Below are 26,458 nucleotides of genomic sequence, written 5' to 3'. Positions count from 1 at the left end.
ATTAAGTGATAAGGCTGCTCTTTCATTTCATTTAAAAGCTTTTTTCTAGATTTTGAAGTGCTTTGAGCAATGCTTTGATTGCTTCGACTGTTTTCTCAATTTTTAATAAATTCAAGGTTCTGCGGAAAATAAGAGCAAATCGAAAAAACTCGGCTTGATGATGAATATGAAATTAATAATTATAAAATATAAAAAATTAATTATTAATTTATATGAAATATAACGATAAATTCTGCAAAAAAACCTTTTAAAAAACTCACTTTTTAGTTCAAATTTCAAATACGAATTTGCTTTTAGTCTCCAAATTATGCTACAATTTACAATGAACAAATAATTCACCAAGACCCTTTGCCAGATGAACTGGAGTGAATTAAAAAAAAATCTAGTTTTTTCAGCAACTAGTCTAAGTGTAAGAATATCAAATTTACACCTCAAATAAAATCTGCAGGAGAGACAAACTGCAAGAGCAGATAAGGGTGTTGAAAAATGAGTATGCATCCCAATGGAGCGAGTTGTCTGGCTGCTGTCGGCAGCACTAATACGACGGAGACGGTTTTAGTTTTCAGCGTGCAGGAATAATTCACGCGGGCGGAGTGAAACAAACGCGCGCGTTTTCGCCGGCAATTGTCCCTGCGAGGTCGATTAAGGCAGACGGCGGAATAAATAAATGGGATCACTCACCAAGGAGTAGCGCGGCTCGTTCTGGTAGATGGTGCCCACCCTGGTCCAGTTGAAGGCCTCGAGGAGCCGCAGGCGCGGCGCGTTGAACGCGTTCTCGCTCGGCACGATCCGGAAGAAGTTGGGAAAGTTGTCCGCCGTGAACATCGGGTGCGTGTCCGCGTACGACAGCTGAAATGCCAAACCAATTTGCACACGTAAATATCAGATGCACACATAAATTAAATTGAGGCGCAAGAATATAAGTTTCAATGGATTACTTCGATCGAGTGTAAGAGAAAAGAAAGTTTCGCCGTTGAATTTTATTGAGGAAATGGCGACGCCAAGTGCGCTGCTTCAAAATGGATTATTCGCTTGCTAGTGTTATGAGCCTTGTTGTTTTGTTGTAGCTGCAATCGTTGCGCAAAAAGGTTTTACGACGTGAAGTGAGCGAATTCAGAATTGTTTCTAGTTGCATGAGAACTTCTTGGAAATGAATTTAACATTGAACGCCCGCGTTAGGAAAAACGATTCAAGTATATGGGAATTTTCCTTCATAAATGAGTTTTTCCTCTCTTAAATCATAAAAAATAATTTTTGTTTTGTAAACAATAGTTCATTAATTTTATTTTTATATTTAATTTGTTTTCAATTTTGTAAGCAGGAATTTTGAGGCACTCAAATGATTAAAATTCGATGAATACAAAAAGATAATGAAATATAACAAAAACTAAGTTGCTCACTGAAGCGGATGGTGTAATTTTGAAACTGGAAGTTTTAGCAAAATTATTCCGGCGGCAGATTAATGTGATTTTGTCAGGAATATCTTTGGGTTCATTGCCCTGGAAATTTCTGGCAAAGTTACAGTATGAAACTTTTGACGGACTCCTTTGCTTAATTAATTCTGAAATTTTGGTTATTAAAATTTAATTCTCCCTATTTAATTTTTAATTTTTTATGACTTCCTCCCACTTAGCTTTAGTTGGGACACGACAAAACCCTAGGTTTTTAAAGAACCAGCAGACCGCATCGCCTTTTGGGGTCAGTTGTCCTTTATTTATTCACTTTTTTCTTTGCCCGGTTTCAATTTTTATGAAATCCACTTCAAGTGTTACCATTCAATTTAAAAAATATTTTGCATTAAATTATTTTAAAAATTTATCTTAATTTCATCTAAGTAAGCCTTTATAATCTTCGGACGTAATTTATTCAGGATAATTTAAAAACTTCTCACAAAGTAGAAAAGGCATTACTGAATTTAAACCCGAAACACGGGAATTATCTAGGAATTACCGCTGTCGTAATTACAGCCTGCAGGCAGGTAACGGCAATAAAAAGTAGCGGCGCCGACGCACACATAAAGATAGAGAGAGATAAACGCTGCGTTTGTCGCGGCAGGACATGCCCTTGGCAGATTAATTCCAGGCAGTATAATCCAACGATCGCTTTAGTGCTGTTTTATTCGCTGATTTCGTCCTCCTATTCCAGTGATACGCGTGGACGAAAAAAGGCCCGCGGGCCGGAAGGAAGCGCTGATGAACTGTTGCCTGATCTCCCGCAAAAAAATGTTTCATGGCTCATAAAATTAGGGCTAATAAAAGTGCGCCTGCGGCCTGCCCTCGCGACGTGTCCGTCCAGCCTCTCACTATTTCTCTTTCTCTCCCGTATGAATTTGGCGCCCTGCAACTTGGCCGGCTATCGATTTTCTTCCCCGGCGTGTAACCACGTTTCGTATTTTATATGTTTGTTTTTGTCTCCACCGCTCCCCGCGGAGGCCAGAATTTTAATTAATTTCCGCACGGCCTTTTTCATTTTTTTTATTACTTGCGAAATTGCGGTCTCGCAAGAGCTTAAAAAAGCAATCCATTATTGCATTTGCGAAATGTTTGCATTTTTTTTATCGTTTTCATTTCATTAATTGTCTTTTTTTATTTTCATTAGATGAAAAGTATCATTTAAATTAATTATAGCTGTGAATAACTTTTAAATCAGGAATCATTATTGCTTATTTTTTATTTTTAAGATTGGATTTCAAATTTGTAATTATATTTATTACAACCAACTTAAAAATTTAGTCGATCTCTGAGGTCAAAAGTGACCGTCAACCAAGAAGATTGCAAAAAAAAAAACAATTCAAAACTAATTACAATTTTCTTATCAAAATTCTTTATTTTATGCTGATATTTTGGTATAATGTTGCATAATCTGTGGCAAAAGTTGAATATTTATGACGAATGGATAAGTTACAAATAATGCTTTTATAAATAACATTTCATCAATAAATACACTCTGCTGATATAATTTTGCTAAAACCTTAACATTTTAATCGAAGACTAATCAAGTTTTTGTCCATTCTCTATTCAAATGAGGAGCGTCGGTTTAGCCGGCGGAAGCCAAAAGCTGTGCTCTTCCTCATATACACGAAGTTCGAACGCAAATTGTAAGGGCAGACCGCCATTTGTATTTGTCTGGAAGGCCTGCGGCCAAATTGACCCAACTAATTCTCCTCGTTTGCCATTTGCTGCGTCGGGCCTGCAAATTTATATGAAGAGGAACGCCCTTGGGCTCTTCGCCGGTCAGTTTTAAGTTCGGATCAACACACCAGAATGAAAGGCGAAACAAAACCAAAGCACGGCATGTTCGCAAGGCGCGCGGCAGGTATTTAAGTGCTGATGTGAGAGAACGCCATACCAGATAATAATCCTCCGGCCGGCGAAACCATGATCACAGCACATGCAGGCTCTTCATCATGTCCGGGCTCCGGGCCCCGAGAACGTGAGCGAAATCTGCAGAAGGGCGTGGGAGGCTTCGGGGCAGAATGAAAAGGGATTATGTAAAGTAAAGTTAACTAATAATGAAGTTTGTATTTTAATTCTAAAATTGAAGGTGTGTATTAAATTATTAATTAAGAGAATCGGATACATATCTAGGAAGCTCAAAATGTTTTCAGAAAAAAGCTAAAAAAACATCTACAAGCAATTTTTTTTAAGACTGACGCTGAACCTTTTTTTATCTGAATTTCAACAAAATTCCAAGACCAGAGTTTAAATCACGTTAAAATAAATTCACACTCAAAAACTTCGTATCTGCAGAAATTCAACAAAGATTCACTTTCTGCCTTTAAAATCAATTAGATCATTCAAATTGTTTGATATTTGATTGATGTTTGGGGGATATAAAAAAATACTAAATGTTTTTAAACAGCAATGCTACTAGTGCTACTTTCGGAAATTAATTTTGACTCTCCTGATTTTGACTTTATTTGTACAAAATATGGAATTTCCCATCCCTTCATGAAATAATTCACTGATGTTAGTCATTATAACTGAATATTTTTTAGTAACATTTATTATAAAACTTTATCTTTATTTGCTTTTTATCTACCGTTTTATTTTTCACTGCCCCGGGGGTGCCAAATCGAGGCTGGCTAAGAGCATGGAGAGCCATCTTTGTAGCTGCAGGACTGGCCATTATCATTATTGCCCGGCTATCAGCAGTGTATAAATGTGTATGACCCTTTCTCACCAGCAGCTCCGAAATGGCTCTTTGTCAGGCAGAAATGCCCCGGCGCCGCCTAACAACTCTTTAGCACACACACATGCCCAACCAACTAAAGAAACACAAAACCCAGATGGCCGCAATCGTGTGGATGAAATAATAACGTTGTCCTTCTCTTGTAATGGGTAACGCGAGCCGTGCAACATCTCATATTTTCCTGTTTGCGCCTCCGCACACCCGTCACGCCGCAAACAATTGAAAGTTAATGGCCTTCACTTGACGGAATTCTCGGGGGATGAAAAAATATGTCCAAGGTTATCTTTCTGTTGTGTCCTCCGGTGAGAATACTCAAGACTGACCGAGATTCTTTTGATAGTTGTGTGAACGACCAATCTTGAACAGGAAAAATAAAAGCAAAACGGTAGATCTTGCTGGTCACGGAAATAAGGAAGATAATTTTTAAATCTTTAGGATCTTTGTATCGGTAAAAATGTTCTCAAAATTTAATTTTCCCATACTGTGTTTTCACAAAAAAAATTTGCATATTAATTTGAACAGAAAAGTTACCAGAAATAAAAACAATTGCTGATCCGCAATGACCTCAACTCTCAGATTTCGTCCATTCCCTTTGGAATTTGAGTCAGGTCAATTTTGAAAATATAGAATAGATAGAATTATTTAAATCTTTCAGCTAATTTTGTGTTTATGGTGAGATTATCTGCTGAGATTTTTTTACTAAATATTTAATTTCAGTTAATAGAAAATCCAGTCTCAAATTTTGATTGGATTTAATGTAAAAATATTTTTGATTAAAAAGTAAATCTTGGGCAATTATGTTTGGCGAAGTGGAAATTGAGGTGATTTTTTTCAGATTATATAGGTGATATCAGGCTAAAATAATATGATTATTTATTAATGAAAAATTTCAAATTTTGTTTGGACATTCTTTCGATGATTTGTTTTTAATTCAAATTTGTACTGAAAATGGGTGATTTAGGTGAAATAATTATATTTTATTTCAATAGATGAGTTTTAAAAAGAAGAAAATTGATTTTTATTAACTCAAATAAGTGAAATAGGTGATTACCTCAATTTCTATTACCTGGGCTTCAAGCTTCATTAGTATTATTCAAATTATTTTCTGATAAAAAGTTGTAAAAAGTGATCACTTGTTTGCCTTATTCCAATAAAAAAACATCACGTTTTTACTGTAATTCAATGAGGTATATTAGAATTTTAGGATCTAGAAATGATATCATTTAATTAAATCTCATCCCCTACTCGTCTGAAATGGACAAGGTTATTGTATAATATGAGGTACCGCTTTTGGGGTGACAATTAATGGAGCACGACCGCCCTTCGCTTGCAAGAAATTGTTATATAACCAGCCGGCGGAACGACTCCTCTTCATCGCGCACCAACATAGCTAGGTCTGGCTGAAATTGCGTTCACTCAGTCGGTGTAATTTAAGGGCAGGGTACAATATATGCATTAAGTTGGGCGTGCAAGGCGGTAAATAAAGAAGAAATTTCACCTCGCAGAGTGAGATGATAAATCACTCGGGGAGAAGAAATATCCGCTCGCTCGCAGCGGGAGGGCGGCTCTTAATTAAGTGAATAATATGACTGACACCTGATGAGGCAGGGTGTTATATGTACACCCCCGGTGCACCCTTACACAACAAGGCACGTGAAGCTCGGCAAAAATACTACACGGGTTAACGAAGGAAGCCTCCAGTACTTGTAACTAAAACCTAATTAATGCTCTGTGCCGGGGAGAAATGAAATTGGAATAGACGTGCATTAAATGTCATTTCTGTTGAAAGCACAAATTAATTAACTCTGACAGTTGATCACATATTATTACACGTGAATGCAATCGCAGCTTATTAATCCGTCAAGTTTTTATTTAATATACAATTTTTTTCCTTACTAAATTAATTTTCCACTGATATAAATGTTACTGAAATGTTTTATATCAGATTAATCTGAAAATTTTCTATAAGAATAAGACGATTTTGCTATTATTTATTTTGGTTGATAGGAACGTGATTTTTGGCAATTGTTATCAATTTTAGTTTAGCCACTTTAGCCAATTTTGAGGGAAAAGTTATTTTAGCAAATTCTATTTATTTTCAAAAAAATTGATAATTATTTTAATTCATTTAATTTCCCTTCATATGTCTACATGGAAAAGAATCTGCAAATTGTTGCTATCGTTTTCAGAAAAATCATTAAAATTCATCCGTACCTCTTTATTGCAAGATTAAAAAAATAATCCCCGAATATGCGTTTTGACTTAGATTATTATTGAGCGATTTTTATTGGTTCCTCGTTTTTCAGTATTGCTAATGAGCCTGTTAGCTGATAAAGCCTATTTATTTAACCAATCGAACTAAAACAAACAAAGTATTTCTCCCACAAAACATTCAGTTACATTAAATCTTTTAAAAATTAACCACCCGCTTAAACAAATCAGCTTGTGGATAATTTTGTCTCCTTTATTTGCATTTATTTTTGATATTTTTTCCTAACATTCCTTTAGATTCGTAAAAATTTGCATTCCCTGCATATTTGCAAGGCCACTGTTGAGAATTTTTCACTTGCCACAAGCTGCTTAACGCGAAGGGACCATTTTGCCGGCGTGCCTTTTGATCTCTGGGCGGTCCTTTAAAAAATCAGCTTACACGAGTTTCGCAAACCGCGCACTTCTCCTCATTAGCGTCAAAAAAGAAGTCAAGAGAGACGTCAATAACGTCCTTAAATTCTTTCCTTATCCGCGCAATTCCGGCGGAAAATCGGATTTTTTCACACACTCGTTTATTCACAAGGCGTGTGTATTCTTGACGAGGGGAATTTATATAATAAATCTGGTTTGCGCAAATTCCCCTTCAAAATGAGCAAATATAAATAACAGAGGCTGCAGATAATGAGCCTCTTCTGCGTCAGCACTCGAGCGGCTTTTTCGCAAAATATATAATAAACGTCATGCCGATTTTTCCTTCTGTGCCGCTCTCCATTTTCGTCCTTTTGCTCGGTGAAATGTGAAAATATAAATAAGGCCGCAGAGAAAGAGAGAACCGAGGCTCATTGGCCACTTGAATTTTTTCCGCGGATTTTTTTTCCACTGTTGTCTATTGTGTCTGCAGAGTGAAGCTCGTACAAAAAGTGAAACACGACTACTTGCTCTTGAGATCACTTTGCGGCGGGCAAATGTCCGTCCTTTGCAATCAATGCGAGGTCAAGAGCTGAAAATATAATAACAATTTGAATTGTCCACTTCTCCTAAGCCTTTATACAAAAGGGGTATTCAATTTAAAAATGTTCCCTGCAATGATTAATTTAATTGTTTTTTAAATTTTGAAATTTGAAATTAAAATAATTGAATAACATAAATTTTTTGTGAGTGAATAATTTTAAACATTTTTTAATTCTTCTTTCCAGTATATTTTAATTTAAAAAAATTATATTTTTTAATCAATAACTTCATTATTTACATATTGTTTTAATATCATTTTATTGAAACTCTACTATTTCTGGATGAGACCAGATGAGAAAGCATTGAATGTTTTTTTATTTACAGGGAAAACAATAAATCCTGCTCTCTGATTAATTAGGGACTACATATTTTTTGTATCTAAAGGCACATTTTATTCGTTGAAGATGGTTGTAGAATAGCCTAATCAATTCAACAAAAACTAATTATAAACCTGATAAAATGAATCTTTTTATAATAAAAAGAAAAACTTTTTCTTTTTTTGGCAATTTCATATTAATTGAAGTTTAAAACGTAAAACCTGGGTATCAAATGGGTACTAAAATTAAAAAATAAATATTTTAATTTTACCAAAAACTGTTTATGTAATTTGGATTATGTGTTTAATTAAGAAGAGCGCGGTGAGACATCATTGCCTTTTTGTGTGAAATATTTAAACAATAAATTAAATAAAAACATTTCAGTTATTCAATAGTTACTCGTAACACCATTCAAAAAATTGTCGAGCAATTTATTTTAACCTTGGACAGCTACACCTATATTAATTAGCCGTAATTATGAATCTAGTTAAGTATAATTTGCGGTACTGATTATTTTTAAACAATAGTGAACATTTTTATTTCACTTTTCCTCTTGCACTTATAATGGAATAAATAAACAGGCAACTTTTATATATTCGCATTTTTTATGTTGTGCAATAAAATCCGCCTCCTGCATACGCAAACCGTATAATTATTTCAAAGCGAAAATAGCAGCGATTGCCGCATCAGCTTAATGTTGGAAAATTTAAAAGTATGCACCGGACTTTATATTTCATGGCTGCGCATTCGCAAAATATTGAAACAGCCAATTGCGAGGCCGAGATACGGCCGGGTTTAGGGCTTTGTGCTGTGTACGTTTTCACAAACGGGCAGAGAGGACAAATATATATAAAAAAGAGAGAGCGGCATGTGTATGACCCCACGTAGCAAAATATGCATGCTTGTGGCCATAAAATGTGCGCTTGTGTGTTTTTCGACCGGCGGCCGAGCGAAATCATGCCGCATAAAAGCAGAGCGTACTTTTATTATTCCAGCTCTGGTCAATGTTATTTTTCAATAATAATGACGAGAGATCGGTCGGAAAGAAGCAAAAGAGCAAAAGCGCCCTCGGCGCACGATTTCGCGGTTCCTTTTTTTTTTTATCGCCGCTCTTTATTTACATTGCGAAGAAAGGATGTGACAAAAGGTCGAGAGAGAGAAAAGGAATTTTTATATTTCTTGAAGCATCCCTCAGTGGAGTAGATTTACTTTTCATTTGTAAAAAAAAAAATCGGGAGATTTCGCGGAAAAGGAAACTAATGCGATTGAGAAAAGACGCTGCAGGGAAAATATCTTTTAGGAAACTTTTCCTAAAAGGATATAACGAATTATTGATATAAAAAATTGACGTATTATAAAATTAAATTTATTTCAAAGAGATTTCCAAAGCGATATTTTTCTTTATTTCTTTGCGAATATTTCCAAATGAAATTAATCTTCTTATTATTCACAACAGAAAATTCAAAATATAGAAGAGTCTAAAAGTTGCATCTAAAAATAAAAAATATCAATTTTAGGACTCTTTCTTTTTATTCACATCTGGTCAAATCAAGTCTCTGAAATCTGCATCAACGATGGTAAAATTTTCCAATAGAATTTCAATAATTGGTAAAATTATTGCAAAGACTATATTAGAGGCTTATAAATATAAATCCAATAATACTTTTCTCATAAAAAAATCAACTCGATATTTTTTTTATTATTCTTTCAATTAAAAATATTGTTTACAGTAATCAATTTAAAAAATTTATTGTTTAAGTTTGTATTTTAATTTAAACAAATTTTATTTTGGTGATTATCTAATTGAATGGCACAATCTCTTCCAGATGAATAGAAATGTATCCGCATTTCGGCAATGACATAAAAACCGATCCGCGGTCGTCAATTTTTCCGCCATAAATATTTCATCGGCGGGAGAAAACGACCATTCAGGAATAAAAGATGAGATTCCGAGAGAGCTGCATGATCAGAGAAAGGGAGGAGGGCGCATCTCATTTCGAGCGGAAATCGCAACGAGCCAAGTGCCACCATAAAATTTGAATTTACGCGAATGCCGTTCGAGTGAAATATATTCGTGTTTTTGCCACCAAAAATCACCCGATTGATAAATATTTCCGCCGCAGAATAAATAATAAAAAATGTCGATAGCACTCGTTTCAGAGGTTCGCCGGCAGGAGACAAAGTTTGCGTCGTTTCCCGGCGAAACAAATCACTGAAAACTTTTGATTGATGGCGTCCATTATCCGAAGAGAGGGGACGGGATTTGCTCTGCGAAAAACAACCGAGCAAACAGACATTAATTGCTGGTTCGGTTTATTTACCAAAATTTCGTGAAAAATATTATTTGTCTCGCTAATTGGCGCGTTTGCTCACTGCCCTGAGCAATCCTTGGGCTGGACCGCCGGCGGCTGCCGAGTCAATATTTGGCCTGGCAAACGAAATCGGCTTAGTCTGTTGAATTATTTATTTATTCGCACTGCCGGCCGCAAGCTGATTGACCAGGACAGACCATTACCCGGCACAGAAGGGAAGCGCAATAAAAGTTGCCCGTTTCAACAGAGAACGACCAAACGACCAGTGCAAATGAATTTTGGGCCGACAAAAGCAAAAGCCGAAATGAAAAGTACGCCTGTTTTTTCGTTGATGAAACTAAAAGAGGAACATCGTGTAAAACCCGGATTTCTCACATTCTGGTAATGGATTAGCTGAATTTATTACGATTTATACAAAATTTTAGATGCATGAATTTTATATTTGCATCAAAGCTAAAAAAAAATATGAATAATCTTTCCAATCTTTTTCCCACACAGGGTAAATCTTATATAATATATTAAAATTAATTCAAAATTCAGAAATTGTGATTTTTTTAAATTATAAATTGCCGTTATATAATTTTCCATCAGTGATAATTATTTAAAAAAAAAGTTTGAATGTCTGATTGCTTGAATTTTGGAATCATTATATATCAGTGGTTAAATATTAGAGAAAATGTCCCAAACAACGATTTTTTTTGCCCAAATTTTACTTCATAAGTCCCAGGTAAAGTAATTTTCAGCAAAATGACTCTGCAGTATTGTTTTAGCAATTAGTGATTTTTCTTTACGAAATTAAAGTCAAGTTAAGTAAAATTATAGAGAGTGCTTAGAATTATTTTTATTATTTTTTATTCTAATTGTAAAATTAATGAATGATTATTCTGATTTTCAAGAAATTTTAGAGTAAAATTTGTGCAAATTAATTTCAAACAGAAAATTGAAAGAAATTAATTCTGACATAAAATGTTTAAAGTGTGTATAATAATAAAATACATGCATAAAAAAATTAAGTAGAAAAATGGCACAAAAATCTAAAAAGACTCTAAAATGTCGTTTTAGTCTCAATTTGAATCAAATGACATTATTTGCAAAAATTATTCGAATAAAATTTGGAGTGAATTTTAAAAGAAAATAAATTTCCAATAAAATATTTAGATGCACGTTTTTCCAAATAATTATGATCTTAATAAGCTGTAGTATAATTGTGAATTCCAAGCTTTGAAATAATTAAATCTGGAATCTGTTTCATTTTATTAAAAAAAAAATATTGAAATAAAAAGTTTGCCTCTGAAGAAGAAATCACCTGTCTCTTTAGCGACAACGTCTTTGTGCGGAGCGTTTGGAGCTCATTCAAAAAAAGTAAGGCAGGAGCTGCTCTCTTGCAAAATGAAGAGGCCCAAGCAAGAGAGAAAAATAATAAGAAAAGATTCAGTCCGCACGAGCGACCATTTGCCGCTGCGAAATCCCATTTAGTTTGCTCGCTCGCGTGCTCTCATTAAATCTGGCCACAAAAGCGGCGATTGCGATCTGCGCCAGGATGCGCCAACAATGCCCAAAATAATTCACACACCAACAATGCCAAACTTTCTTTCTTTTCCATCAAAGCACCTCGTTTTTCCTCTCGCACAACTTTTGTAGTCCGAGAGAGAGCAAAAACCTTTTTTCCTCCCAGCTATTTTCGTTTCCTCGTGCGAACTCCGTCTCTCTTTTTCACCTTTTTTTCAGTCGGTGCTTTTTTGCGTGCAAGACTTGCAAAGCACAAATGGAATCTACGATTTCTGCCAACTCCCGAGCTTGTAAATCTGCTCTTTGCGGCCCAATTTTTTTTCTATATCATTAGAACTGAAAAAGTCTATGATTTGAGAAGGAACAAATTAAGAAATATTGCATGTTCATAGACCAAAAATATTTTTTGGATATCTGGTCTGATAAAAATACAAAATTTTGTTTCTTAAAAGAAATTTTAGCCAAATATTTTACAGTGAGTATTAATTAACAATTTAATCAAACAATTATAATTTTCAAATGAGATAAATTTGTATAAATTTTTTTTTCTTTTTTAATGACAAATGAGTTGCTCTCAGATTATCAATATTAATAAACTTTTAGACACATTATTCATTAACAAATATAAATAAATTAAGTTAATATCGTTAATATAAATCAACTCTATTTGGAGTGGCATTTCGAGCAACTTTCTAGCAGCTTGCGAGCAGACGAAACACTCTATTTGCATTGATTCTAATTGCCATTCAATCAATCATGTAGGATTCCAACAAGCCGCACTCTACTCTTAACAGAAGGTTCATTAAAGGGAGGATTGGTTGGCTAATAGGCGTATGTGCTAGTTACGACTGTAAGGTGCGCAAACTTTGCAATTTGCATGCGGCTCACTTGACCTACTTGTTGGTAGGAATGCAATCAGGAACGTGCGAACGCATGAATAAACTAAACACGTCGCTGCAGTAACGGAAAAATTTATGAAAGTTTATATTATAATGATGAATATTTTGTGGATAAAATAAGACTATATTCAAAATTCTGCCTTTCTCAAAGTATTATCGAGGAACTTATCGTATACTGAGAAATTTGTGTTCTGAACCATTTCTCAAAATAAGATTTCGATGTTGATTTTAATTTTCCAACTTGATCGGAATGATATGAAATTGGTTTAAAGAAAACTTCATTACTTGAAAAAATGTTTTAATTAATATCTCTCACCAGTCTCTCACTTAAACAATTTTTAGGTACATATAATCTCTTCAAAAATGGATCTAGAAAAATCTAGAAAATAATTATAATGTACAGAAATTATAATGATATTTATTCTGGCCTTTGCAGAATCTCCTTTTATTTTCTATTAATTTGGAAAAAGCTGTCTATTTTAATTCAAAGTAATTTAATTTTAAACTTTGCATAGTCAAACTTCCTTAAGTTCAGTCAAATCTAACAAGTTTTCTGGTTTCGTCTTAATTTTAGTGGCTCTAAAAGCAGTAAAGGCTTCAAACTCTTTACATTTCAATCAATTTTTTAATATCATGATTACGGTTCGGTAATAAGATAGATTAAAATTTAAAAATACAATAAATACAAGTGTTTGGAAATGTTATAAATTTATCCTGTTCTTATTGATTCCGACTTTAAAAATGCTAAAATATTTATGTAAACATCGCCATTTCCTCTTTAACTTACGTCAATTAAATTAAATCAAATTTCTCTTTTCTAAAAATCAGTAAAATTCTGTATTATAAAATGCCTTTTAGCAGAAGGTCTTCGCGGATGTTTTATTTTTCTAAAACGATGTCGTGTTGGAAAAGTTTTGCCCCAGTTTCGAGGTGGAATCACTTTGCGGAAATCAATTTGCCCGCGTTTGGATTCGCGTGAACGGTCCGCTTACCTGGGTGATGCGCCAGTGCTTGGAGGCTTTGGCGATGGGGTCGGTGACTTGGGTGCAAGCGGCGCCGAAGAGCATCAGTTTGTGCGGCTCGTCGTGCATCATGTCGAAAAACGCCTTCACGCCGACGGCTGCGTTGCACTGAAACAAAAATTGCACATTCACATTAGCCAAACTTTGTATCACCGGAAATTATTGCCGCACGCACGAGTTATTAAATTAAATTCCCCCTCGGCGTGTTTGTTTTTACTTGGTTATTTATTTAGGCGGGCGTTGTGCAAAAATCATGAATTGCGCAACAAAGCCGGACGATTACGAATTCATGCATTATTCCTCGGGAGAGAAACAACGGCCAACTATAAAAATTATACAAACACACATACCGAGCTTTTGGTTGAACACGTCGGATTATTGTTATTAATATATGAATTTTGCTGTGCTGGGCTTTGCGGATTTTCCTTGTTCCAACGTCATAGTGAGCAAAAAATTATACAAAAAAAAACTAATGCAAATACAGGATTTTAGGTAAAATGATAATGAGATTCTGCCGTCTTTAAAAAAATTTGTATTTTGCGTAAACTAAAATTTCAATGATTTAAAGACCTTCATTTCCCAATAGATTAAGAAGCAATTATTTCATTATTAAATTAAAAAAAAAAATTTACGCGGATTTTTTTAACACAACCCAAATTTGGAATATTTAAACTATTCTAATAAGTTCTACAGTTTCAAGAAGCATTTTGTTAAATTTTTACGTCACTTCCACTGTATAATTTGTTTTTGTTCTAATAATTAAGTTTTCTGTTTAAAAATTCTTATCTTTATAATTTTACTTTTCCCTTTGATTTTCTGGTCAGATTAGCTCATGGATTATTAAATAAAACTCTTTGAAAAGATATTAAATTTCCTCCCGAGCAAAAAAAAATTATTCAACTTTGAAATACGACATGGTAACGTTAACTTCTCTTTTTTTCCTTTACGTGGCTTTTTATCAAGGCGCTGCAATATAAAAGTTGATGAGTCGTCATCGGATCGTAAAAATGCAGAATCAAATGGTGGTGCGGTATGGTCTCGGGCATGTTCCTGGCACGGCCGCGCAATCAGCCAATAAATCCAACCGGCCGTGAGAGAGACACAGTTCTCTCTGATTCGAAATTTATGCTTGGCCGAGGAGATAAGAATTATTATGGGAACGATATCGGCGGAATATATTCTTTCTCGCCGACGACGGAGCAGCACAGCCGCTGTTGAAATTCAAATTGCTCTTTAATACGCTCGGATTATTCAAATTTGCTCGAGTGGGAAATTAAAATCGAGGGTACGGGTAGGGAAAATGTTAAAATTCGCAAGAGGGGGGATCTTTGGCTCAAATTGGATTCGGTGTTCAATTTTCTGTTTTCCTGGAAGAGGGAATAAAATTTCAAAGATAAATAACTGATAAAAAATGAAATAAAATTTCTAATAAAAAGTTTTAATTACAAAATATTTTTTGAAACGTTGTTTTTTGTCCTTGTTTAAAAAATTGTTTTAAGATAACAAAAATAATAATTATTATTTTGTAAGAAATGCCAATTTTCTTCACTCTTGAATAATTAAAATTGGAAATATAATTTGAATTAGCATAAATTTTACTGTGTACAATAACAAAATAATAAGTCAGATTAGTAATTAATGTCCATACAGCATCATATTGAAACCACCATAAGTTAATTAACTGAAATCCATTCCAGGAGAAAAGGGGAAATTCCAAGGCTTGGGCAAAACGGCCAAACTTCTTGTTCTCCTACGTCTTTTAATAAAGAGCAAAGATCCGCACGAAAAGTTATTGCAGTCAGTCGGTGGTGATTTAGTCTGCAAGTTGGCCCCCGAGGCGAAACTTTTCCATCGGCGGATTGATGTTAACAGTCACGAGAGATATTAAAACTGCTTTTCGCCACGGCGTGTTAACGAGCGTGCTACTTTATGCAACCGGTGCGGCAGATGTGCTCGGCGGCGCAGCCTATGCTGGCGTGCTGACAGGCGTTGATTGGCCCATCAGAACACATAAAAGCAGCAGCAGCCGAGCGGGGGGATGCTCGATCGCGGACAATAAAGCTCAAATCAATCAAGTTTCGTCGACGAGATGGCTCGTTTCCCTTCGCCGTTTTCGCCTGGCTTAGAAAAAAATAGGGCGCCGAGTTTATGACGGGTTTAGCAAGAAAGGAAATTTGTTTCACTAGAATTATGGTTCATTTTCCAATGATGGAAGGAAAAACATCAAACGTAACTAAAATAAGTTCATGTTTAACGATAAAATTTGCATGTTATTAAACTGCTTTATAAGCAAACGTTAAAATTTATAATTTGCTGCAAAGTTTGTTCTTTGTTTATTAATTTGTTGTGATTCGAAATTCAAAAAATGTGGGACGAAATTATAATTTATAATTTTATGTAATTTTCACGATAGAATTGTTGAATAGATTATTTACTTTTTAAATTTTTGGACAACTTCAAGGCTTTTTGAATGATTTTAATATTTCTTTTATTTTTTACAGATTCGCAATATTTTGAAAATATTCAAACTTCTAAAAAATGATCTCATTCACAAACAAAAAGAAATAAATTTACCGTCTTCAATTAAAATGCCCTGTCTTGTTGAAATTCAATGAGATCGTGCATTTTTTAATCTATACAAATTAAATAATCTAAATTTTTTTTTTTTAACTTTCTTGCTACGTAAAACAACATTTTTACTGAAACGTTTTTAAATTAATTTTATATCTAAAAAAGTACTTTTTAGCACAAATTAAAAAAAAATGGAATTTTTCAGCAGTATAGATGCATTATTAGTAGTTATTCAAAACATGATACATTGTTAGGATTAGAAGGATCATCAAATTTGACATCAAATTATTATTTGCCTTTGACGTTAAATAAGAAATTTCCTGAGAGGTTCAAATTTAAGACCAAAACTACAATTCTTTGCTGCAATTTATGTTAAATTGCTCTTCAAAAGCTTTTAAAATTATAAGCTGATATTATTAAAGTTTCTTTTTAAAGACACTTTAAAATATTTTGAACAATATTTTGCTTTTAACGTTTTATAGATAAAATGGAAGACTGGTTTGTTACATTAAATTTAAGCCACATTTAAAATATCACCAGTAAAGGTAAAATAATGAGAAATTCACCAAGCCCACCTTCATTTTGTTCGTTTGAGCATAAATTTAATCCGTTTCCCTCATTAATGGAAGCTTTTTGCCATCAAAAGAAGCCCACGTTCTAATGCATTAATTCCGCTGTCAGCTTTTTGCGAAAATTAACAGCAAAAACCTTCTTCCCATTCTATATTTATATATCCGATTTCCGTCCACATTTAATCAAAACGCGTTGATATTGTATTTCGTAGCGATTCATCCGGCGGCTGGAAATTTATTAATTCAGTTGGAGCGGAGCAGCGAGCGAGCCAATCCAATTACGCCGCTTTTGTGTTTATTCTGATTACACTCTCCTTTTTGCACGGTCTAAACAATCGTGATGCCTGCCTGCGACGGAAGTAATTAACACAAATTTCGCCGCTCTCGCAAAAACACGCCGATTTGCATCAACGGCTCATTCGCGCACCGCAGAGAAAAAAAATACAGAAGTACAACTGGGGGAAAATATTTATCATTGGGCTGATGAAAAATCCGCAGAGCAAGTAAAGATTTTCTCTTCATCCGGCTGGCGAAAAAAAAGACGTTCGCAATATTTACCCAGCTATGCGAATTTTCGCTGCTGGCCCGGGAGCAGTGGAAAGCGCGAAGGGGTGGATTTGAAATAATGACGTCACGTGCATGTACTTATCCTCGTGATATATTTCGGCAGGGCGGCCAACATTATTAGGCTCGCAGGCGGCTGACTGCTGCCGCAATGGATTTGCAGGTGGAGGCGTTTCGAGCTCCACTCTGCCTCTCCGCAGGGAACGGGACCCGACACTGAATTACTGTGAGACGAGAGCCCTGTGTCTCTGATCCAATTTCGGCGAGGATTATTAAAGCGGGAAGAGGTCTTTGGTGCAGATTCGAAAACATATCTGGGATAGTTTTGCGTTTTGTGTCTTAGTTAAGAATAATACAGAATTTATCATTTCTTTCTTTATAAAAGTTCTTGTGTGTTTATTAAATTAAAAATTCCTCTCTAATTCAACCACTGGTTGGAAAAAAAATGGAATTGAGCTTGTAAAAAGAAAATTAATAAATACAACGACGGCCTTATTAATTCCTGTTTTACTATAATGTCGAGTCAAATATTTAGCAACTTTTATAATTAATTTCATTGCGAGTTTAAAGGTAATTCACAAAATCGTTGTTACAACAAAATTCAAAGAGCAGGTTTTTATTTTCAATATGAAGTTCGCCGCTCCCTTGATTATTATTTTGTTTGTTTACATTTTATGTGTGTTGCAGGGTTTAAATTACAGGGAAACAAAACTCCAGCAGTGGATAACATAAAATTTACAACAGCTGTAATTATCAGGTTTCAATTTGAACAAACATTGCTTAAATTATGATTGTTTCCTTTTTCAACAAATAGGTTAGCAGCATCGAGGTCGTATTTCCAGTTTCAAAAAACATTGTATCAAAATGGAAATTTCCCTCCGTGGAGAGATTTAAAATTTATGTGTTGGAATTTGAAAAGTTACAGTCCAACATTTCCAACTTCTGGAAAATACGAAAAAATTTACAATTTTTCACTCAATTGCCAGTTTTTTCTCTAATATTAATTGGAAATAATTTATTTTAAATAGGATGAAAATTGATAAGGTAATTTTAAAATGTCCAAATTTTAATTTCTGAATGTGTAACGAGTTTAATGATTTTGGACAGAAAATCATTATTTTTTTGAATGGACAAATAAAAACGAACTAAGCAATTAGACTATCATTAAATAAAATCAACAATTGTTTATGCAAATGAAATAGTGGAAAAATTTGACACGACGTCTTGTTAAAGAAAAATTATAGATTATGCTTATAAACATTTCTCTTTTCTTCTTGAAAAGGCAAAATCGATTTAAAGTTTCAACAAAGAAACGCCCACAACCAGCTAAATTCAATAGCAGTTCACGGAAATTCTTCAGCGTCCTCTTTGATCAGAAAATTCTCGTTCCAGGAGAATTTCCCTGTCGACACGAGAGAAGCTTTTTTTAATGCTTTTATTTCCAGAAAATTAACCTTTTGTTCCCTTTTGTCCGCAATATTATATTTTTGCCGAGGGCAAAGGAAAACTTTGGCCGTTTTATAAAATATAAAACAGAAACGATAATATCTCACTTGGTCCAGAGAACAGCGTTGGCTGCACACAAGAGAGTTTTGGTCTCGGAGAAGAAGCAAAAGTGCGTTGGTAATTCAGGGTGCCCCCGAGAGGCCGGGATGATATTATTTAACCGAAATAGCGAGAGGCTTAGCGGCAGGGCGGGCGGGATGCTAGCGTGAGATTTACTTTCTTGCCAACTTGGCCCGCCGAGAAGTTGCAGGAAATAAAGAAAAGGCCCAATTTTGCGGTGCTGGCCGCATAAACTCGTGTGTATGAGAACGAACAAGAACAAGTCCAGCTCCCTCAATCCTTTCTGCTGCACACACACACGCCCTATTTCATTTTGCCAAAGTGAATTCGGCCACATATAAATTCATACCAGCGCAGCTGTATACAATTTATATACACGCGCAGCCAGAGAGCTACGTAAGTAAATGTGCATTTGTATATATGTACTTTCGCGTTTTAAGGAGAGAGAGAAAGAGAAAGAGAGCGACGCTCGTAAAAGCAGAGGTGCATAATAAACATGTTGTGGCCCAAACGCAATCTTCAAAAAATGTTTATTTTACTTTCTGTAATTTCGATAATCGCACCAAAGAGAGTTTCTTACTAACTAAACAATAAAAGCTCCATTAAAAACTGTTTTTTTTAAATACATATTTTCATATTTAATTTTATTTCCACTTTTTTGGATCACAGAAATTGTGTTGAAACCTTTGCTAGTGGTAGTGCTTTTTATCCCATAATTCAATGGTTCTCTCTCAATAATAATTTTTTTTTTTACAATTTGGGTAGCAAAAATATTATTTTAATTTTTTGCAAATTTAATATTTCAACTTAATTTTTATTAATAATTGATTATTTAAAATTTGATATTATTTTTCTTACATTTATTTTATCAAATTTATGGTATCGAGACTTGGAACTCGTAGAAATAAATAATAAAGCTTCCCATCTCCGAGTCTCCAATTTCAATTTGTCTTGTTTGAAATAAGATCTCTCTATGCAAAAAAGTGCAATCAGACCATTTCAATCAATTGAAACCTAAAGAGTTCTGTTCAAAAATATATTTGTTTTATTCACTGCTGGAGTTTTGTTATCCTGTAGTTGCCAATTCCCGCACGTTTCCCAAGTATATTTAAGATTGTTTGGTTAAAATTAAGTTATAAATTCCAAATAAAAACAAAGGACAAAAATTTTGAATGAAAAAATCTTCGAAATTCAAAAAAATTTGGAAGTAGGTAAAAAATTTTGGGCAAGAAAATGTAGATTGATATTATCATAGAGATCGCAAGGATGGTGACATACTAAAATTTAAATTTAATGGGTTAAATTTAAATTTTGAAATAAAATTTGTTTTGAGAACCAATTTTCAGGAAATTTCTCAATGGCGTTGGGGCCATAACATTTTGAACCAGAGCTGTGATGCAAGCTGGCATAGTGCGTATAAGGAGGAAGCGAGTGAGGGTTTTACGCGAGGGCTCACATCTGCGTTAATAGAAATAACAATAATAAGCGGCAAGACGGGGGAGAAAGTGTTGGCGGTGAATTTGCTGCGAAAACAGCAAGAACAAGGGACGCTTTTAGGTGAGCACGAAAAATACACATTTCGCACGGGAGTGAGATGTCGCAGCGAAATGGCCCCGCGATCACACAACAAACACAAAAAGACATATCTTTCTCTCGGCTCGGAACGTGTCCCCTTTTCTCTTTATTGTTTGTAGACGGCACGCGTTGTTTTTTCTCGGATACACCGTTCACGCACCACCCACACAGTTGTGCGGTTTTACTCTGTGTGGTGTGTTCATGTGCATTATAACCCGTCTTTCTCTCTCACTCCCGGCTGCGGGGCGAACGTGCTTTTCGCGAAAAAGCGTCCGATTCGTGCGGCGACCAAAGTGAATGTGCTTGTTTGCCTCGTCTTTATGGATTCCGAGGTGTGTCTGTGTACATATGTGCTTTTTCGCCAGACCTTGATATGTACCATTGCGTAACAGACGATTAAACCGTATTGGTCTCTTTGATTGCTTTTATTTGCTTTGGACACTCAAAACTGGATTTTCTTATTAAAATGAGGAAAAATTTTGATTTTTTTTTTAGCACATATCTTAATTCAGATGAACCAAAAAGACAGAATAAATCTTTTTATTGAAAAGAGGCCAAAAATATGAAAGATAATTTTTAAATGTTTTTAAATGGTCAAATCTTATAATTAAATTGATCTAAAAATTTCGACGTGAATGCTATGAAGCTTCCTAATCACGAGTTATTTTAAAATAGAAGGAATTCAAGGAATAAAATCACTCTGCTCTCAATTTTAAAAATTGCGTCCGCTTATCTTTGATTTTAAAGTCCTCGTGAATTGATAAAAACTTGCCTTTCCGTTGTAAAATTTATATTAGAAGGAATAAAATCTTTTAATTTTAAACATATTCTCTTCCAGTGGTTGATTTTAAATCCTCATGACTTCATAAAAACTTGCTTATAGTGTGAAAAAAAGGTATATCAATTGCCTTTAATTAAAGAATTTAAAATTAAAATTAAGTTTGGAATTTCTAAACAAAAAATTACACAAAATGTCTGCAATTAATTTTGCCAATTGGCCGAAACAGCTGAGCTAATCCATTAATGTGGCAGATTATTGCGAATTTTCCAGAAAAAATTGCTGCAATTTTTTGTTTGTAAAATTCCTGATTTAAGTTTTATTTCTGTTAAAATTCCCCGCCAGTATAAAGAATTTTAGAATTTTAACGTAGATCCAGCATTACAGGTAACCTTTTGGCCCCTTTGGGGTCGTTAATTTTCCTCTAATATTTCATATTTTACAACGAGTTAAAGTCCACCTCAAATGCTTTAATTTTAAAATAAAATTTTATTATTATTTTATCTTCTTTCTTTTTGCGAATTTTTGTGTATTATTTCTTCAAAGCAATCAAAACTAAAAAAAGAAAAGAAATTTTCCTTAGTCTTATAAACCCAAGAGTAGCTGAATTCGACCAAAACATGAATTTTCATTCAGTGCTAAGTTTCTGGCCGTGTAAGCACGCCGCAAACAGAAAGCAGAATCTCTCTTCGCGACTTGTCTCTCTGGAGTAGTTCCTCGTCGTGCCCGCGAAAAGCAAAAGTGCGAGTGTGGATACAGAGGAGAGAGGCGAAAGTGCTGGTGTTGCAGCCGAGTATGCGAATTCCCATCTGGCGCTCCACGCACACAAACTTTTTCGATTTCCGCCCCGATAAGCGCAGCCATGCGTTGATTATTGTCTTGAAAAGAGCAAAGTTTGAAATGAGAAGAGCCCTCTGACGTCACGCGAGTTAAATATAAATTCAATTAGGTTTAATGCGTGCGTAAATTTCACTTTGCCCGCGAAGAAAGAGAGAGAGAGACGACGACGCTCTATCAACAATGGAATAGAGAGGCGAACGATGTATAAGTTAGGAGCGAAAATATATCACGCAGGAGGAGCCGAGCTGACGCGCCACATCAAGCCTCAGGAGATCCATCCTTATTATTTTAATGGCGCGGCTCCTTATGCGTCTTCTGCGTACACATGATTTGCATGAAAAATTCAAACTGGCATGCATATATAATATCTAATTTCATCCGGCAGTAAAATTGGCTGTAAAACGGAGAAATCTTTACCTGAAAAAACATAAATTTGTAATTAATTTGCTACAATTCAAATTATTTTGTAATTTCATGAAATTAATTAACAATTTTTGTTTATTTTCTACATAGATCAAATTTAATATTAATTTCAAATTAAATTATAAAATTTTTTCTTAATAGTAAAAAAATGTTAGTTAGAATTCTGTAATAAAATAATCATTTTTTAATGGTTTTGAATTTAGCTCTAAGTTAAGCATTAAAATTTTAAAATTTTATTTAAATTTATAAATAATATGGTGACTGTGCCAGTTATCGTACTGTTTTAGTTATTGTACACACAATGCTGTGTTTATGATAACAAAATTAGTACGATAACTGGCACAGTCACCCTATTGATTAATTATTTTTATATAAAAATTGTGCCTCAATTTATTAAAATAAATCTGAATTTTTTTTTCTTTTTTTTATTCCATTTTTCATACGTTTATGCTATAAAGGTTTTTTTACTCCAAAATTTGGCATCCTGTGTGCTTGTGAGCTTTCAAGGTAGCGCAGACACGATTATATATTTTTGGTACAAAAAAGTATCCGTACAACCAGCAGGCTTTTTGTGACCGCCAGATTCACACACAACACTTTTGACGAGAGGCAAAAACTTATACTTGTGCCTAGCAGAGAGAGCTCCCTCGCTCTTGCCTGCCGGCCTCCTTTTGTCTTTATTGCGTCAGAGTTTTGCGCTAAGATATTTCACCAACAGCGCAGAGAGAGAGAGAGATGAAAGAAAATGGGCGCTTTCCCTCTCCGGCTGCGTCCTCGGATGTTTTTGTAGGCAAAAATCAACTTTGCACGCACACCAACCGCACTTGGAGCGGAGAAATTTAATTACTTGATAACTTTGCGGCCGTGTCTAGTGTTATTTTGCTCTTTGGTTAATTGCTTCGCTCCTATACATATAGGTACACATGGAAGCGGAAAGTTGCTTTTGCCGACTCCTTTTTTTATTCAGCACCGGTTGAAAGGGTGATAAAAGTTAACACAAATTTACGAGCCGACATTAAATATTAAAAAATCTTGGCGGTAAAATGCGTGAAAATTTTAGAACTATGCAGAGGTCCATAAATTCCCGCCGGGTGTGAAACTATTAATAAATTCCGTAGTAAATTTTTAACGCTTTTTGCAGCAGACAAAAGACGACGTGCGGACGATAACTGGGCGAGATTTGCAGAGAGAATGGAGGGGAGACTCGAAATCTCTCAATCTCTTGACTGGCATGTTGAACAGGCATTAGTTCCGCACTCCGCATTCGCAAAACAAACCAAACTCGCAGGCGGTAGACAAACAAGGTTGAAATAAATCAAACGGCCAAAAAGCGAGAGAGAGCCGGCCAGGGTACGTAAGTAGTGTTTGCTCGCCTGGCCTGCGCGCGTTGCACAAAAAACTACTTCGGTGCCAGCAGCGAAATAGTGGAGCGAACAGTCCACGGATTAGAATCAAGATATATCGGTTTCGTAAATATGTTACGGCTGATGCTTGCAAATGAAGAAGAATGAGCACGGGAGAGGACAGGAGTCTGGATCTGTCTTTGAAGGACAATTCATTAATTACACATTGAAATTTTGCTCATCAGTTCACTGTAAATGTAACAAAACGAACATATTTCTTGAAAATTACAAATAAATAATTGCCCTTTCGTACAATAATTTTATTTTTCAAACAATTTCACATGAGAAGATTCACTTTTTGTGATTGATTAACATGGCTTTGAGAAAAATTATTAATCAACTTTTTACTTCCAGTTCTAGTAAGACGCCAATTTTTTGCGCGATTTTAGTTGAAAAAGATAATTTTTATTAAATAAAATTTTTGATCTTTCTATTGAAATTTTAAATAGGTTATTTATTTCTTTAAGAAATTTTATTTACAAAAATAGCTTCTTCTAAGTGAATCCGTTGTAATTTTCTAAATTAGTTGCCTTCAGTGAACCTCAAATTTGAATTAAACAATGTATATTTGGGCTTTAACAGAACATCTTGGATCATTTTTCATTTTCCAACAAACTTATGTCACAAATAAATGCTCTCCTATTTGTAAGCAAATTAACCTATGTTAATATACAAATTATGAAATTAGTTTTAAACTGCAAAGAAATGCATCAAAGTTCTTTAAATACACATTATTTAACTTACTTTCTAAAATTAGGAACCAACATTTAGAAACTGAACCAGGATCTCCACATTAAAGTCGAAAAATCTCAGCTCACATAAACTTAAAAATGTAAGCTCTCAATTGAAAAATAAATTAAAAATGCTCAAATTCTCTATATAACTAAAACCTAAAAAAAATATATATATATAATTATATACAATATTTATACCTTATGACCCGTAGTTATGTTAAATTTGCAATATTTATCAAATTTAATTTCTTTTCGGTTTACATTATTTGCCAGCTGAACCAGCGTCTCCGGCCACGACAACAGCGGCCGCGAACGCTCCATTTTTACCGTCAGTGTTCAATAACGCTCATTTAAATATTATGATTAACATCTTTTTAAATATTTTGAAGATCTTATTTTATTAAATTTTGTTCATATCAATTTCATGCCCTTGAGGCTTCTTATTTTTATATGCTCCAAACTATAAAAAGTATAATTATTATCAGTACTTGCTCCTTATCTAATTAATAAGCCATGGTGTAAGAACTTAAGGGATGAGAGCACTAAAATATTTTCGCTTCTAACTTTACGCCTTATTCTGTAGAAGCCAATTTAATTTATTTAAAATAATTCTTCTCTTCTTTTGATATCTGTTTGTGATTTAAACTGTTAACTATTTCAAAAGAATTTTTTTCCTGCACTACGAAAAATCTGCTTGCAATTTTTCTGCTCAGAAACCAAATTGAAACACCAATGCAGATATAATTGAATTTTAATTATGTAGAATTAAATAAAACCGTTAAAAATGTGAATAAAACCTTTATTGATTTAACCATATAAATTAAAATATATAAGCATGCTTATATAATTTAGTACATAATATGGTCTAAAAATTAATAAATAATGTTGATAAATCATTTAAAAATTAAAATAAGTTCTAGCATGAAAACTATTTCCTCTGAAAAATTCACGGCTGGTGAATTTTGGTAATGAGCGAGAGGTTGAAAACAAAAAAAGGCAAATTAAGTGATGACTAAATTTAAGAAAGAAAAAAACCAATCACCGTCTAAGGCTCTAAACGAAGAATAAAATGACATGAAAACGTAAAATACTCACCAAAAAATAGCATCAATACAAAATAAAGCACTTCTTGAGGCAGCACAACAGCACACAGTAACACGAGCACTAAAAGTGAAATAAATGAAGCCAAACAGCTGTAGAAACACACCCACTAACAGCCATATTTAACCATAAATGTGGATACGAACAGAAAGAATTGCGAATATTTTACTATTTAACACTAAAAACGCACACATGCACAATAAAAACACATTTTGAGGGAGCACAAAGCACACAAACACTGTAACTCAACATAAAAGTGTAAGGAAGCGGACAATCAGCTGCGAGAAAAACGCCCACTAATAGCCATATGATCGGTATATTGCGTCATCGGCGTCAGTGTTAGGTAGGCCGTCGTCGTGGCGGGATGTGTCTGGGACCTCTGGGGGAGTGGGTCGCTTCTGGGGGGTGGAGGGGTGCACCTGAGGGTCCTGAGGTAGGGTAACCGCTTGCGGATAGTAAATCCGGCTCCAATGATGGACTGAGGGGTGCACCGCAAAGCCTTCTGCCCCGCGATGAGCCTGGGGAGTCCTGCTACGGCTCGGCGGGTGGTAGATTTTATAGGGGGTGGAGGGTATGCATGTGTGTGTGTGAGATTTTGGTGTTGGTTACTAATAATTTATTTATGCATATTTTTTATGATTGATGCTGTATTGTATATTTAATTATTAACCATGTACTTTTGTCAGTGTGTATTTCTAGGATATCATCGTGATTGGGGCCCCAAGAAGAAAGAAGAGAGAAGAGCGAAGAGAGAAGATTGAAGAATGAAGAGAGATCTCTTTTTTCATGTATTTGTAAAAAATTATTTATTTATATGTATATTTGGTAAATTGATGATGCTGTATTGTATATTTAATTA

At 34.5% G+C, this 26,458-nt stretch overlaps 1 protein-coding gene across 4 annotated transcripts in view; it reads right to left on the bottom strand.

Moving 5' to 3' along the window:
* Positions 1-26,458, bottom strand: part of LOC132192860 (gamma-aminobutyric acid type B receptor subunit 2) — a 153,701-nt gene that overhangs the window by 37,599 nt on the left and 89,644 nt on the right. For all 4 annotated transcript variants that reach the window (XM_059613036.1, XM_059613038.1, XM_059613039.1 and 1 more), the window contains 2 exons: positions 13,443-13,580; positions 682-849 (listed from right to left, as the gene is read on the bottom strand). In XM_059613036.1, the coding sequence (XP_059469019.1) occupies positions 682-849; positions 13,443-13,580 (306 nt within the window). The remainder of the gene's footprint in view (positions 1-681; positions 850-13,442; positions 13,581-26,458) is intronic.

Source organism: Neocloeon triangulifer, unplaced genomic scaffold (assembly GCF_031216515.1).
Source record: "Neocloeon triangulifer isolate White Clay Creek 2 clone unplaced genomic scaffold, ASM3121651v1 ptg000003l, whole genome shotgun sequence".
In the NCBI taxonomy this organism is placed as follows: Eukaryota; Metazoa; Arthropoda; class Insecta; order Ephemeroptera; family Baetidae; genus Neocloeon; species Neocloeon triangulifer.
This window is presented reverse-complemented; position numbering and strand designations above follow the sequence as displayed.